Source organism: Setaria italica, chromosome IX (genome assembly GCF_000263155.2).
Source record: "Setaria italica strain Yugu1 chromosome IX, Setaria_italica_v2.0, whole genome shotgun sequence".
NCBI lineage: Eukaryota > Viridiplantae > Streptophyta > Magnoliopsida > Poales > Poaceae > Setaria > Setaria italica.
The window spans coordinates 51,906,904-51,923,431 of record NC_028458.1 but is presented as its reverse complement, the minus strand read 5'-3'; the positions used below and the strand labels follow the sequence as shown (position 1 = coordinate 51,923,431).

Sequence of the window (16,528 nt, the reverse complement as noted above, 5' to 3'; positions counted from 1 at the left end):
GGCAAGGATGATCACCCCACCCTCGAGAGGGTGGGCCGGATCGAGTTGGATTGGAATGGCGGCGCACCACCTCCTCGCCGTCGCCGTCGTGGTGAACCCCTGCAACGCAAGGTGATCAAAGACGCGGGGAACTAAGCCGATGAAAAGGCGTAAAAAACGCGAAGAAATTGGGTCGTTCTGGCGTACCTTCCTTTTTTGTCCGTGTTCTTCTGCGAAAGAAGAGAAGGGGTTGAAACCGAACCGCGGAGACGGAGGAGAGGGGAAGTAGGCTTCAAAGCGCAGGTTTCGTCACATTGCCCAACCTCCACCGCAGCGGCATGCCACATTTCCAGGATGGGAGCCGTTGCCCTCCTCGTACTTTTCCATTTTTAGCCTCAGTACCATACGGGATGCTGCCAACCATTGGGGCTCGGCTGATGATTAGCTGCTATGCTGTTCGTGCCTTCATTGTCGTGGGCTCGTGGCTTTAGGAGTCTCGGGCCTGAGTATAAATAAGCAGTGACAAATTTTCCATGATAGAACCTAATTTCCATATCATCATCTATTCATGTGAGCACTATACTTTTTTTTACAGTGCAGAGCGCAAAATACCCACAAATACAGAGAACATGACCCAGCTTTGACGAACAATACTCAGACTAAATTGCTGCCAACATCTCACGAACAATACTCAGACTAACAGCAGTTATCGAGCACTGAAACCAGTTCACTTTAGACAAACTATCCAAGTATCTTTGCGGGCATCAAATAAAGCAGGAAAATGCCTCAAGTGAGATTGTTTGTTCTAATAATCAGCCTGTTCGCTTCAGCTTATTCAGTCGGCTTATCAGCTACCAAACAGTATTTTTCTCTCACAACAAATCAGCCGTTTCAGCTTTTCAGCTGGCTTATAAGCTGAAGCGAACAGGCCCAATGTTACAGAAACTCAGGGTTACCCAATCAATCAATGTGACCTCTGGACAATGCAGGTGCAGCGAAGTGCTGCCAGTTTTTTAGCAGAAGATAACATCTTATCACATCGATGCACTGAAATCAGCTGAACGCATTAAATTATCAATCGAGCACTTCTTCCACATCTACATCTTCGCCTCCTGAAAACACACCAGTTCTCGTAAAACTCTTGGGCAGCTTGAACAGTGGTCCATCTCCATCCAATCTGCCCATGTATGCCATTCCAAGAGAATATCCCAAAGCTCGAGCAACCGGAACAGCAACTGCATTGCCAACCTGCATATATCTAGACCCGAAAAGTACAACACAATAAGACCAGATCCATAGCATTGATAACGAAAAACCCAATATGTTCAGACGACCTATGAACATTCTAGAGAAACTTACTTCTGCTTTATAGGGCCAAACAACTTGTAATAATCAGGAAAACCTTGAAGTCTTGCATTTTCCCGGATGGTCAGAACTCGAGCCTGGCTGGGATGCAAAATAATCTGCAAAAGGTCATCCAGGATCAATCACAACAAAAAGGCAGGCGTCGTTACCGTAGATATACCAGCAATTTCTTAAAGCCTTAACCTGATTGTGAGGCTCAGCTCTGGTAACAACAGTGGGAACAGTCTCATCCCACCACAGTCGTCCAAACGGTCTGTAAAGCATAAAGAAGCATTACTGACCAAGTTCTATATAGAATAAACAAGATTTATCATTCAGTGCACTTACTTTAGTGACTTCCCCTTGATAAAGGACATAGCATAGTCAGGCACCTATCCAGGGAAACAACAGTGGCTAGTTTAGTACGAGAGGAACCAAATGCATTATGGTTAGTGAAATGTAGCAGGATAGATGTTGGTACCAAAGGCTTCCCAGATGACAGAAGTACACGGGGAACATCTGGATCCCACTCGACAGTGTTGTTGATCCCAACCTTGACGCCTTTGAGATCACGAAAGTTGGCTCCCTAAAATACAAAATCGCTAAGGGAGTACATGACATGACAAACAAAAAATAATATGGTATTCGTGTTGGCTAACCTTTTTAAGAGGAATCTGCTGCACACGCTCGTAATCATCATCATTTAGTCTTAGAGGTTGGTGATCAAACAGTTTACTTTCACCAGAAGAAGCCTCTCCATCAAAAGAGTAGTCCATCATGGCTTAGAATAAATAACAGAAAATTTTCAGCACAGCAAGAAAATCAATAAAGTATACAAGAGGTGAAATGGTACAGGAAATACAAAAGATAATATCAAAACCACCCAGCAACTGAATATTTGAAGGAAAAAACATCATTTTACAAATACAAATTAAAGAAGATTACATATAACCACTTATTGTACTTTGGTTTTCATGTTCAATAGGCAACACTTGGTGGGTTACCTTTACGGTTGAGCCGGATGTAGCGTTGGAATTCTGTTTTAGGGCCAACAATAAAATCCATCACATCTTTGGGTTGATTGTTTCCAACCTGGAGACGATAACATACAATGCATACAGAAAAAGAGCAACAAAATGTTCAACCTGAGTTAAAAAAGAAAAGGTAATCATGGGAAAACATAAGTGACTAACCTCTGGTAAATCAGATATAGCATCTGCAAGGAAAAGAGCTTTCCTCAAGCGTGGAGCTTCTATTTCATCATATGCTACCACACTTTGCTGCAACAGTGGCATAGTAGTTAGACAATATAATGAAACTTAAGGGTTGTCCAGTTAATCTCTTACCTCAAATGCATTTGGCACTACTCCTCTCTTAACAACATCATGGGTAGGCAATGGAAATTTTGGTAGTACCTAATTGCCAAAATATGCGTCCTTTTTGATCAGTACACTGTAATATAACAAGTAAAATAACAAAGAGCTATAAAGAGTTTTACCATTGATGGAAGAGCTCCCCAGATGAATACTCGCATCCTAAATTGTGGTAGTCCATAACATCCTGCGACCATCAACCCAAGCCTAGCTTGGAAATTCATGGCTACAAGCCGACTCAATGCATACCGCCCAAGGAATCCATCAGCGAATTTTAATATGTCAACAACATTTTCCATGAGAACATATTTGGGCCTCAAATACTCCACGATATCCATAAAAACAACCATCTGTTTGTTTTTTTCATCCTTCAATGGATCATCACGCATTCTAAATCGGTTAAATCCACTGATGCCTTGGCAAGGAGGACCTCCACAGATCACATCCACAGTGCCCTTTGAAAAAGGAAGAACATCTAAATAGCTGATCACAGTTGCCCAAAACAAACCATAAAAAGCAAGGAATACTTACAGGCAAGGGCAAAATATTTTCCCTATATCCACTTTCTACAAAATCTTTGATACATTGCGGGCAATCCCTGAAATATGTACCAAGGGTAAAGGCACTGTAGACAGAACAAAATATAAAACAAACATGGAGAAAGCAACAACCTAAGACCATCCATGGGCTCCCATGTATCATAACTAGGATCATATCCTTTCCATCGCACCTGCAAGTCATTACAATCTTAAACAAGTGTTTCGAGTGACCACCCTATATAATATATTAAAAACAAGACAAATGTAAAAGAATGAACTCAGGAGTTTGAAAGCAATTGCATGCATGCTTCATATAATCAAGTCTTTAGTACCTTAAACCATAGGCCAACTTGTCCAGTGCTATTTGGATCACCATAGCAGATGTCAAGAAGCTTCTCTACCTCGAATATTTCTTCTGAAACAGGTTCATCTTCATCATCAGTTAAGGACTGGGCTACTTCAGATTCTATAGTAGTGTCTTTCTGGACAATGTATTTCTTGCAAAGTGCATCCCACTCCTTAAGGAGGGCAAGAAAATCCCCAGCCTTTTCATTTCGCACCTGCAAAATAAAGGTACAAATGTACTAGTCATTATGTCTGTATAGCAAACACTAAGAGGGGAAGCTACACGGTGTCTGTTTGACAATGGATAGGAATACCTTTGAACGTGGGTGGTTATACTTGAGACTTTCACAAGCATATGCATTCATGTCTACAGCCCATCGCTGTGCAAGATATCAAATATTAGCATTCCCAGTACAAGAATATCTTCATTGGCATCTAAAGATCTATCAAATTGTAAGCACAAAACATACAGTCTCCAATTTAAAGTTGGACAACGCAGCACCCAAACAAAGTCCAGTTGACATGGCGCCACATCCAGAGTAAAGATCCAGCAATGATATTGTTTCTGCGTGTGCATCAGATGATGCCTGAAAGCAAGAAACTAGTGTTTCCTTGGAAGAATCAACAGCATCATCAGAAATATTTGATGCTGCACTGCTTGAAACACCATCATTATCTACAAGAGAACAACTCCCTCAGAAGACATGAGATGAAAAAATCAGGCCAACAATATTAGTTCAAGCTGCAAATGTAAATAGCATGTTACATAGAACAATTATCTCTAAATTCATCATCACATGTTTCATCCATGTCCAACATTTTCATCATAAGTTACATACAGATGAAAACTGAAGCAGAAATTGGTGGATCTATGGTGACTGCAATATTGATAAAAATACTATATAAACAGTTACCTGCTGGCAGATTCGCAAATGTTGAATATGCAACTGAATAAGACATGTCATAATAAAAATCACAATCTTTAGTGAACTGAACTTTTGCTTGGGGAGCCGTCTAAAGTAGTTCAGAAAAAACAACATCAAAAGAGTTAACATGAGAAATAACAAGGAACAAGTAAGCTTCATGCATGAAAATTGAATAAGGCACTTACATTTGGATCAACATGAATGATCTTAATTTTTGAGACTATACACGCGATCATGTTATCATTCCTTTCCTCTGAAAGGAAAACTCGCTTGTGGTCATGTTTGTGATCATGAACTTTTAGCAACTTTGATGAGATAGCCTGCAAACAAATGTGTCACACTCACATTCACACACATGGTGCCTTTCTTTTAAGAAATGGGCAAATAACTTGAAACCTACTGTATCTGCTGTACGGAAAAACCACTGGCACGTGAAATAGGATCCTTGATCTAGTCCCTTAAAGAACTCTGTTATCCGACCGATGTAATTTTCCTCATTGGGACCAGCCTGCAACATTACGAATCAAGAGCAAACGTTAATAATGAAATTTGGACAGAAATTGGAGAACACAGCAATTCACATCATTGTACTTGTTAGTGAATCTCCAAAAAGGCTCACCTAGCGAGAATTCTAGTTTTCTAGACATAGTCAAACTCAAGCAATGAAATTGGTAGAGCAAGCATCATATCATGCATTGAAACGCAAAAAGAAAGGCTCCTGAGGTCTTAAATAGGCATCTAGGGAATGAGGTAAAAATGAACGAAGTGTTTGCTCTATAAGCAATAATATAACACTTGAAATTTCATATACTTGTAAGCACACAGATGACTCCATCCCCTGTGCTTATACTAATTATTTGGTTGAGAGGGGGTGATGACCAAACCAAACAAAAAGTGAGGTGTGAAAAGATGATGGACCACTCCATTCCTCAAACCAAACATCCATAAACGTCCAAAAATGAGGTGAAGACAAGGAATAACGTGTTATGGTCCATAATATATTCTTCAGCGCCCAACAACGACATGATTGGTTGACTTGAGTTGAACTAAGAAAGTTAACTGACAGTCAAAGAAGAAGAATCTTGGGATCACACTTTCTTGAACAATATCCCTATTTAATATATTTCTTAAAGTTTGAAATAACAGATCAGATTGAGCACATGACATTCGGCAGTTTTAGCATTTGAATAGAAGGGCCACAAAAGAAAAAAAAAAGGAGCCTTGTGAGGCCTTGTCCACATGTACTAAAAAAATCTTAGCCTTTTATCAGCTAATAATTTAGCACTTGATTTGCACACACAACACATAATTTAATACAGTGGTGTATAAACTCAGTCTATTTGCAAGCAAACAAGCGCATGTAGTTTACCACAAAATGAATGGATGGTGGCTGACTGCAACGTGGAAAGCAACACTATGCACAACATTTGCAATAAATGGAATTAAAAAAAGGCAATAAAGGTGACAAAAATAGAAAGCAATACAAGTTAAATGGATTGATAAATGTTAATAACTAGATAAACATGACTAACCTTGACATAGACATCATCATCAAGCTGATAGATCACATTATCCACATTTGCCGATCTATAATGGCATCTGGCTTTGAGCTCTTCGTCCTCACCAGAACTGCATAAATACACTCCAGTTTGAATGAATCCTCTTTTGGGAGCAATGCAAAAGGTGTAGCAAGACCTACCGCCTAGAGGGTGAATCAGATCCCTGTAACAAACAGTTGCATTTATCAGTTGCAGTTTTCAAAACTAGATCAGAAGAAGTGACAAAAATAAATTAACTAGTAATGATGCATTTATTCCATGAGGAAGCTCAGAACACAGGAAACATTTGTGTTTTCTCGTAGAATCTCACATCTGTATATCAATCACACGCAATTTTGCTCCAGTAATAACACACATGAACTACAGCTATAACCAAAGTTGTTAATAAAACACACAAACTACAAGCTAATATAGCACAATGGCAAGTAAACAGTGATCCAGTGGAAGCCTCTAAACTCTGTATGCACTGAATTGTGATCAGAAACTGGTGATTATGATTATCCCAAACATTGTACTGAGCAAACTGCTGACAAGCGATATTTGGAGATGGAATAGCAAGTCCACCTGCTCCGAGGGACGCCTTACCTTGGTCATGTACCTTTCCGGCCATTTTTGCCTCGCCTCATGGTCTGGCATCGGTTCTCCCACGAAGTTGTCCACCGAACCGTCCACCCTTCTCTCCGTGCTCGGCCGCGCCACCCGCTTCCTCGCCCCAACCTTCTCCGCCGACCCTTCTCCCCCAGCCTCCTCCTCCTCCTCGGCTTCCAGCGCGGCCACCGCTTCCTCCTCCTCCATCGCTATCTCCTCCGAGTCCGGCTCCTCCGCGCACACGTCGTCGTCGGCAGCCGCTGGCTCCTCCGCCTCCGCCGACTCCTTCGTCTTCTCCTTGTCCGCCCTCCGACGCGTGCGAGGCTTCGCCTTCGCCGCTCTGCTCCGGCGGCGCTTGCCGCGCGGCTGGGCGCGCGACGCGCCGTGATCGGCCGCGTCGAGCTCAGCCTCCGCACCCTCCATCTCCGCCGCAACTATTGCACTGGCACCAGGGCCGGGCTTCTCCGTCCCTGCCCTGCGCTGCCGCGCGCGCGTCTCGCCGCGCAGGATTTTGCGATCGATATCGGCCTCCGCCTCGGCCTCGGTCTCTATCGCCGCGGCGGACTTGAAGCGCTTCCGTGAGGACCGCCTTGGCTCGGTCGCCGCCGCCCCCGCGACCGGCGGCGGGGAGGGTGGTGCGTCCGGGTCAGGGGACATGGTCGCCGATCGCCGGCTCAGCGATCAGAGACGGGGACGAGAAGGGGAAGAAGCAAGGGCGAGGGTTTTGCGGCTGCTAAAAAGTTTTCAAACTTTCTCGATCGATGCTTTTGGAGATCGGAGTGGGTGGGTGTGAGAGGGGATGGGCCGGCGGGTGGCGTTCCCGAACGGGCGGGAAGGCGGAGTTGCGTGTGGTTCGTGGGGAAAGGGGAGGGTTTTGTAACGCGGCGCGGCCACTTCGCCATGGCCAGCGGGCAGCCGTGGCGTGGGCCCGCGTGTCATTGGCGTGTGCTGGCTTGCGAGACAGTGTGACGGCAGAGCAAAGAGCGGGATGATTCAAAATTTTGGGCTTGGGATTCGTGATTCGGTTCGCAGGACGAGCCTTTCGTCGTAGACTGGTACCTCGCTGACAGGTGGGTCGTGAGCAGAACTACCTCTTCACAAGGTATGGCTTGAACTGCGATTCCTTTCCGTTTCTTTTTTGAACTGAACCCTGCTTTTTTGGGCTGCGATTCGCTCATACGACTTGCTGCCATCAGCCCATCACCGTCAGTGATCAGTCCACGCAAAAAAAGAAAAGAAAAGAAAAATTCTTGCCATCTGTTGTGCTGGGTTGTTGAGATCGGGTGATCCTTATAGATTGTCAGCTTGGCGATTTGAAATTTGAAACCTGATATTTGGACTTTTGAATGACGCCCATACGAAATGCAGCACGGAATGGTCGTACATGCGCTGGCACCACACATATGGCCACTTGGCTAGGAAAGAAAGAGATTGGAACTCCCGTTTGCCATTTGACTACGGTACGGAATTATCCATTTTACTCCCCTCACCTATTTACTTTATCCACTTAACCTTCGAAATTTTAAAATTTAAGCTCACTTTACTCCTCCGAGCTATTTCATTTGGTCCAATCTACTCCCTAATTAGATTTTTATTTTTTATTTCTTCACGTACAAGTTGAGTTTTAATTTCAGATTTTGTCACTTGACTTAGAACTTTATACTCTACGTTAGAAAAATACTTTAGAGATCTTTCATGATTATTTTTCATACAATTTTGTATATCTAAGATCAATTTCGTATTAAATATTCCTAACCTAAGAAAATAGCCATAAAAAATTCTTAGTATAATTTTTTTCATAAGGCATGCATCTGCTCGCAAAATTTGAACTCAAAATTCAACTCATACATAGAGGAAAAAAAGAGAAATCTAATTAGGGGTAGATTGAACCAAATGAAATAGTTCGGGGAGTAAAGTGAGTCTAAATTTTGTTCAGGGGGTTAAGCGGACAAAGTGAATAGGTGAGGGGGAGTAAAATAAACTTTTTCCTTCTTTAAATGAACTAATCTGATTGTAGCCGGAATATAAGAGCTACATACAAAATTCATGTGAAATAATCGTATGGAATTCTAGCCTGCAGGGCCGACTGCCGAGAGCAAAGTGCGCGAGGCAAACGGCAAAAAGCCCGACTCAACAAATTGCTTCGCGACCAAGCCCGAAACTCCATCTCCGGCCCATGAATTTTATTGTGGAAGCTCTGCAATCCACCGCACGGGCGCGGCAGCATTTCCTCCTCCTCTCTCGCTTCCTCGTCTGCAACGTTGCCACGGTCGCCTTCCAACTCCTATCCTCCGACCGCCACCGCACAACCCGGCCCCCATGGCCGCCACCTCCACCACCCTTTCCCCTGGCTTCTCCTCTCTCCTCCGCCCAATTCCCAGGATCCGACCCCAACGCCAGTCCCAATCGCAACCACCGAACCCCAAACCCCCTAAACCCCTCTGCCTCGGCCTAACCCTCCCCCCGGCGACCGCGGCGCCCCGCCTCGCCGCGGTGCCCGACGGCGTCGCCATCGCCGACGTCGTGGAGAAGGACTGGTCCTTCCTCGAGTCCGCGGGCGCGGACCTCCAGCGCGCGCTCGCCGCGGGGGCGCTCTCGCCGGCGTCGCGGGTGCTGGCCGTGACGCCCACGGCGGCCTTCGTGGGCGCGCTGCTCGCGTCCTCGCCGTGCGAGCTCCTCGTGGCCGCGCACGAGTCGCTGTACGTGCTGGCGGGGGTCAAGGAGGCGCACGACGAGGTGAGGTGCTTCCACCTCGAGGGTGGGGGTGGGGGAAAGGGCGGCGGCGTGGTGGAGGCCGTGCCGGAGAGGTTCGTCGACTTCGATGTCGTGTTCGTGTGCTACTTCCCTGGGATGGGGATCTCTGCCGCGGCACTGCTCAAGTCGCTGACCAAGAGGTGCTCCAAAGGTGAGGCCTGTTAAATGGCACCTTATCCTTACTTAGCTGCGTTGTTCCTGAGGAATGAGCCTGCGGTAGTTAGTACGATAAGGCTTATTAGACTCTGCATTTCGTTTTCTCAACTAGTACACGTAGTCTCCACAAATAATCTGGATGGTTAATTTCGTGTGTTGGTTTAGTTTAATTGGAATGGGAAGGAGTCAATTCGTCGATTAGATGTCTGACTCTTGCAGTGCAGACAACTGTGTTCTGATTATATACAGCTGTGTTCTGATTATGGCTAGTTTTGAACTGAGTTAGGGCTGGCAGTTAATATCATGGCGCTCACCCCTAATAACACTTAATCTTGATTTTCCCATGGCAACTACAAGTTTTGTTTTAGGCAAATCATGGTATTGAGCCAATTTAGGTGGCATTCATTTTTTGCATCTGTGGTCTCATTCAGGCTACAAGTTCAAGGCACTGTTAATTCAATTAGAGTGTGTTATCCCTGAATCATCTCATATAATATTAGTTTGCCTCACATAGTCTCTAGTGACTCAGCCTGACTACACTAGGCACTTAAAGTTAATAAGCCTTGCCTTACAACTATCAAGTCTGTGAACTAAAATCCAAGATATGTATCTGGTTCTGGATACACTTAATCATGAAATAGGGTGGAGCTCCATGTAGTTGTTGGCGTCAGTTGATCACAATGAATTTTTGCTAAATCTACACTAATTGCACTACAAAAATAGCAAATATCTCTCTTTCAAAACATATAAGCTTGCATCACGTTTAGAAGAGAGACCCCCGTGACCCTGATGAAATAAATTTCTAGCTTCCCCGTCATGATAGTTATGGTTTTTCTGTGCGAGTGCATCATGTCATTGTTTCAGGTTGTATACTTTATTTCTGTTCAGTTTAGAGCTTGAGTCACCGTTTTTCTTTTTTGCCTAGGTGCAAGAGTTGTCATGTTCTTGGATCAAGGCAGGCAGAACTTTGAACAACACCGGAGAGAGCATCCTGATGTTGTAACATCTGATTTGCCCAGTAAATCATCACTGGAGAAGGCTGCATCAGGGAACAAGTATGCAATAACAGATTTTGTGGATGAGCCTACCTTGTACCTTGCTGTTTTGCAATATCAAGGATAAGATTTTCTATATTTTAAAGCAAATTGTGATTGCTTGCGATGGCTAGTTTCAGGGTGGCTTAAGTAATTATATCTCTTTGGCCAGCTTGTGTTATAATTTTTGGTGCCCTGTTCAATTTGTTTGAGATCTACCGAATCACCAAGGCAAATCTTGAAGCCTGGATATTGATCCAAGCGTTTTGCATTCAGAGCACATACAATGGGGGTGCTTAGTATGCATGTGCATAGCGACAAAATTAATCTTTTTTTTTTTGCTTTATTTTCACCAGGTGTAATAAGATGTTTAATTTGTTCTTGGTGCTTAAGGTGTGCTAACATGGTAGTTAAGTTTATTTAAGCATCCATTATTACATTGGAGCAATTAACTTCTATGGAGGGGCTTAATGATGTAGCACTGTTATATCTCTTGAACCATTCATGCTTAAGCATCTTGTATTGTACATGCTCTTAAGATCAAACTTCGAGCACTGGAGTGGAGGGACTTTAGATTTGTTATCTTCAGTGTTTTCTGATGGAGAATTGGAGAAATAATAGTGATAGCGAGTTTGCTGGGAACAATGGTATTCGGGTGAGGTGTGGCGTTAATTGGGTAGCATAATATGTGCGGTTGGAGAAAGAGTAGGATTGTTGCCGAGGCTTTCGGTCTGGATAGTAACAATCGGGGCCTAGGCACTATAGGTTATTCGGTTTCTATTAGCCTTTCTAGTAAGTCTCATGACGACAACGGGAGTGGGAGATGAGGCAAAGGAAAAATGCGATAATTCTACCATCCAGTTTCTTGAGTATCATGAAGTTGATCAATTTGGGGATGAAAAACAAGTGTCTTGTATATGCATTTTGGAATGGAACGAACTTGTTTGAGCCGTTTGGATTTTTCCATCGTTTTGCTTTTGGGTTTTGGCGTCAGTAGCACAGAAGCAAATGAAAACGAGAGAATCGTGCCTGTCCAGTTTCTCGCATAGTTGCCAACGAATCCTTGAGGCTGACCGATATGTGGTAGAAATAAGGTGCCCTGTGTTGGAATTTTCCGAACGGATGAATTTTTTTCGGAGCCATCTGCATTTTTTCCCCATCATTTTGCATTTGTCTTGCAGATTTGCAATGGGCTAACACTTATATTTGATATCACCATCCGACCCATGGCTGTAGTTTCTACTGTTGAGCGAACGGAAAAGAGACCGGCTGCAGCGACTGCGCGAGGATCAGCGACGAAGTCCTCCACGGATTCTCCAATATATGTCACCGTGCCCCGTGTCGTTCCGTCGTCGAAGAGGCGGAACTGATCGAGCCCGTGCCTCCAGGGCTCCACGTATCCCCGTAAGTTGCGAACTGGCCTGTGTCTGGAAACCCTGATCTCAAAATCCGAGCTCGCCGACGCCATGTTACGGCGGATGTTCGACGAGGGATGCTTCCTCGACCCGGGCTCCCTGAACCCTCCCGTCCTACCAGCCCCCAACGTCATCGCCACCTCCTCGTCGCGGCGCCCCGGCTCTCCCACCCGGCCGGTCTTGCTCGATCACGGCGGCGTACGTCGCCGATCGCAAGAACGCGACGTACGCTGAGGCAACCACGCGCACGGGCCAGACCGTGGGCGTGTCCTTCTGGCTCGCCGACCCGCCGGCCGTCTCCCACCTGTGCATCCACTGCCCGGGCATGAAGGCGACCCACTTTGAGGACGAGCCCCTCGTCGTCTGCTCGGCCAAGGACATCGCCGTCATCCGCGTCGCCTACACCTTCGGCGCCAGGCCGATCGAAAGCATGGAGGGTATAGGGATGGACGACTTCGACTACTTCGTCTACAGAGCCCACGCCGAGAAGAAGCCGTCGCTCCAGCTGCTACCGAACCCGAAGCCGCTCTTCTTCGACCGGAGAGAGATCGTCGGACTCTTGCCCTCCGCCGACGGCGAGGACTTCTTGATGGCTGTTCTTCAACCTCGACTAAGGGTCCAACTGCATTACGTACGATCTGCACATCTTCTCGTCCAGGACGAACGACTGGACCTCTAAGTTGGTGGCGCTGCTGGAGCCACCGTCCCCTGGGTACAAGGACAATAAGCATCCCCTCCACCGGACTCACAAGGTGATCACCCTGGACGGAGGCACGCTGGGCTGGGTTGATCTCGGGCGCGGCATTCTCCAGTGCAACGTGCTTGACAGTGAACCAGTCCTTCGCTACCTCAAGATCCCCGGGCTTTTGGCTAGCAACATGCCTGCGGCGTTGGTTCGGGATGTCACCTGCAGCAATGGCGTCATCAAGCTAATCGAGATAGAAAAACGAACGACGAGACTGGTCACTCCTCCTGCAAGGCCATCGAAAGGAAAGAGGAACAGAGCTGCCATGGAGGGCACCTGCACCACAGCAGGGTCCTACGCAGTGGACGGTTGGGCTGCCGTCACATGGACTAGGAAGACTGGTTCGGGTCGTTGCAGGGACGGCGAGGCCTACTTCAGTGGAAGCTCAATCCTGGCGGCGCTGAGGGACAACCGCGGCACTGGGAATTTGGCATTGCAAAACCTGGTAATAGCTGGCCCTGTATGGAGTGTGCACGGAGATGATGTGTTTTATCTGATGGCCAAGGCAGATCCGAAGGACAGAAATGCATGGGCCATCTCTGTCAACGTGAGAACGAACACATTGGAGGTGGCGGCCTCGTTTGCCGCAGAAAGAGATCTTGTTTTCATCCGACGAGCGTACCATCCCTTTGCCCTATCCAAATATGTACCAGCATGTGAATCCGGATCAAGGCAGAGGTACTCTGCTTCTATTACACAATCGCTCATAGGCTTGTAGTAGCATCGCATTGCTTGCTTCTTTGCCGGTTCTTCTTGGCGCCATGCAGATGGATGAGCGGCAAACGGTGGCGCAAGGTGGTGGATGCAAACAAATTTGGCAGCCAAGTGCTGCCCCATGCGGGATGATCGGGGTCAAGCGGATTATGCGCTCCTGTAGTGGGATCTAATTAATTGAGGGTAAATTAGATTACTAGGACATTTACAACTGTTTAGACATGTGCTGTCTGCAAACATATGCCATGTCACACACAGACAACAAAACATACAACTTATACAATGACCCGTCTATTAGGTTGTCTGTAAACTATTTAATTCCTTCATGGACATATAAATCAAAGTGATGAAGTATAAACTTGATCTTTTTAAGCCATCAAAGTGACGAAGTATAAACTTGATCTTTTTAAGCCATTTTGTTGCGTCAGCAAGCATCAGTTCACACCAGCAAGCACATATTCACACGACAATCACAAGTTTAACATGTTCACTCTGTTCACTCCAGAAAGCACAAGTTTAACCTCTTCACACAACAAGCCTATGTTCAAGCTTTTCACGACAAACTGAATGAGCAGTAAAGTTGAGATAACATAATATTTAGATTGTCCAAATATTTAGATAGAGCATTACACCATGGGTTCAGAGCATGATAGATCAAATATAGGTAGTCAGTACCAAATAAACTTAAATATTTAGCAGGTCAAAATTGCCATCTCCAGGAAGTTGAAGTTGCCATCCAGAGCAAAACCTAACAGAAGTGGAAGTTCAGTAGCAGCTTAATAATCATACAGGAAAACCATTTCAGATATACAGCAGCTCACCTTAATTAAATTCAGAAAACAGTTGTGCATTACCTAATAAGCAACGTGATCTTATAGGATATTATTTCTTCTGAACACTAAACTTGGAAAACAACAAAATCAGTTTTGACTTGATATTATTTGTCACAGTCTTGACCTTCAACTACAGCATTAGAATTGTAAGGCCTTAACTCAATGCTAACAGTCTAACAAACTTGACCAAATCAGCCTAAGCTAACTGACAGACTGAATGGCAAACCACTGAACTGAACGCAGAAATAAAACACATGACACTATAGTCTGCAACTGAACACATGGACAGGGATCAAACTATCACATATACAGTCTTTGTTCTAAATAAATCAACTTGCACATGTCAATTTCAAGATAAATAGATAACTATACTTGATGTTGATATGTTCAGTAGCCAAATAAGGATACCCTGATGCTACATTCTAACAAAAACTTGTCTACACGAATAGCCATATGTATATATTATACAATCATGTTTCGCAGACTTGTTGAAATCACTAAAATGCTTTCTCCCAATAATGTTACTGCTCAGGAGAAATCAGCATAAAGTAATGGGAACTCTTCAGCTTAATCACTACTTTATTAGAGGACATTCAGAAAAAACAATCAGTTCTAATTTCACGACAATCACTTAACTCTCAGAGCAAACACGTCAGGGAATTCAAAATCATGTTCTATAGGAGGTTTCAGAACGACAGCTACATATCATGTTTTAGAAATTAGTCAGGATGTTTTAGAGTAATTAAAGCATACCTTAATTAAATTCAGCAAATAATTTCTTCTTCAAAGACTTCATTGTTGCTGCATGATCAACCTTTTCTTCATCTGACATTAGTCCAACATCTTGTGCAAAAAGACGGTTATAGGTCTCAAACATCCTAGCTTCAACTTCATACATTTTTGCCTCCTTTTGGCCTTTTGCTGCCTCCTTTTGCTCCTTTGCTGTAAGATGGGCAATCTTTGCTGATTCAATCTTCTCAGATGATAACTTTTGCTGTACTTCCAATACCTTCAGCCGGTTTGCATGATCTTTAGATTGGATTTTTCCCAGTGTATGGAGCTCCTCAATATCATCGTCAGAAAGCTTGGACTTGGTCTTATTTTCCTTGCGGCAATTTTAGCATGTTTTTGCCCAATTGGCCTAGGGAATTGTACATTCTCCTCAACATCTACATCATCTGTATCTTTACCTGCCACTTCATTGTCTACGTGCTGCCTTTTTAGCCCATCGTTGTATGTTACCCACTTTGCCTCATCTTTGACAGCATACCACACATCCATTAAAACAAACAGGCCCAAGTTCATTGTCTACCTTATAGAAGTGATGTGCCTTATCAATCCACATTTGATCATTGTAGCCACTAGTGAAAACTCTTTGAGCCTTTAACCAAGCATTGTGGAACAGATTAGTCCATCTATTAATCTTGTGCCACCTGTCCTTGGCTTACTTCAGATTTCTTTTCCTATTGCTGGGGGTAGTGTGGTTGTAAGTATCAATAACATCACCCCAATATTGCTCATTCTTCCTATCAGCTCCTTGAGATGAGTCCGTCGAATTAAGCAACCACGAGCTCATCTATAATAGTATAGAAAATATTATATTGCTGTAATTGAAAAACAAAGTAACTGAAAAACAATGTTGTTGAACTAAGACTCACCAGCCTAACATCTTCTTCTTGTGTCCAAAGAATTCGCTTCTCAGTCCTAACAACGTCATCCCCACTATCGACATTAATACACTTATCATTAACCGGTGATAAACGCAGGGTTGTTGTGTCTTCATGTGATGGGTGAAGCCACCAGATGGTGTTGGATCATTATCCCTGCAGTATAGTGTACATTACATAATAAGAAACATGATTTATTACAAATAACTAATGATATTTACATATCTTCTTGTGATGGCAAAGCATAGCATGTATGTCAATTTCTTTTGCTCACATTTGGATATAGGATTAAATGACAGAAACACACCATGTACAGATTGCTCCCCAGTAATCTTCTCAGGTAGAGTATCTGAAAATTCTACACTACAAAGTCTGAACTTATCCTATTTGTTGGTACTCAATATATTGACACCAAGCAATACGAAAATTCTAAACTGCAAAGTGCTGCAAAGGGAGTATTCTGAACTTATCCTACTCCAATCAATACATTCTCATAGCAAACTCAGAGAAATTGGGAATGAATTTTTACCATGTTGTCGGATCCAAAGATTGAGAAT

The 16,528-nt window shown here is 44.2% G+C and overlaps 2 protein-coding genes across 2 annotated transcripts; one reads left to right on the top strand and one right to left on the bottom strand.

The window, feature by feature from the left end:
* Window positions 1-748: 748 nt before the first annotated feature.
* LOC101776623 (DNA (cytosine-5)-methyltransferase CMT1-like) lies at window positions 749-7,310 on the bottom strand. The gene is made up of 20 exons (XM_014805841.2): window positions 6,651-7,310; window positions 6,206-6,228; window positions 6,039-6,135; window positions 4,907-5,014; window positions 4,692-4,826; window positions 4,495-4,594; window positions 4,051-4,256; window positions 3,895-3,960; window positions 3,568-3,795; window positions 3,368-3,426; window positions 3,228-3,294; window positions 2,670-2,738; window positions 2,517-2,603; window positions 2,328-2,415; window positions 2,007-2,104; window positions 1,877-1,909; window positions 1,672-1,715; window positions 1,528-1,597; window positions 1,339-1,442; window positions 749-1,237 (listed from the first exon to the last, which is right to left on the bottom strand). The coding sequence occupies exons 1-20, from the start codon at window positions 7,308-7,310 to the stop codon at window positions 1,054-1,056; spliced, it is 2,526 nt and encodes an 841-aa protein (XP_014661327.1). The 3' UTR covers window positions 749-1,053.
* Window positions 7,311-8,856: 1,546 nt separating this feature from the next.
* On the top strand, window positions 8,857-10,971 carry LOC101767050. The gene is made up of 2 exons (XM_004985039.2): window positions 8,857-9,558; window positions 10,489-10,971. The coding sequence occupies exons 1-2, from the start codon at window positions 8,973-8,975 to the stop codon at window positions 10,683-10,685; spliced, it is 783 nt and encodes a 260-aa protein (XP_004985096.1). The 5' UTR covers window positions 8,857-8,972; the 3' UTR covers window positions 10,686-10,971.
* The last annotated feature ends 5,557 nt before the right edge of the window (window positions 10,972-16,528 follow it).

Coding starts and splice junctions, on each gene's coding strand:
- LOC101776623 (XM_014805841.2), bottom strand. CDS start 7,310: ATGTCCCCTGACCCGGACGCACCACCCTCCCCGCCGCCGGTCGCGGGG. Junction 6,136..6,205: donor TCTGATTCACCCTCTAGGCG/GTAGGTCTTGCT, acceptor GTATTTATGCAG/TTCTGGTGAGGACGAAGAGC. Junction 2,739..3,227: donor AAAATATTTTGCCCTTGCCT/GTAAGTATTCCT, acceptor TTTGGCAATTAG/GTACTACCAAAATTTCCATT.
- LOC101767050 (XM_004985039.2), top strand. CDS start 8,973: ATGGCCGCCACCTCCACCACCCTTTCCCCTGGCTTCTCCTCTCTCCTC. Junction 9,559..10,488: donor GACCAAGAGGTGCTCCAAAG/GTGAGGCCTGTT, acceptor TTTTTTGCCTAG/GTGCAAGAGTTGTCATGTTC.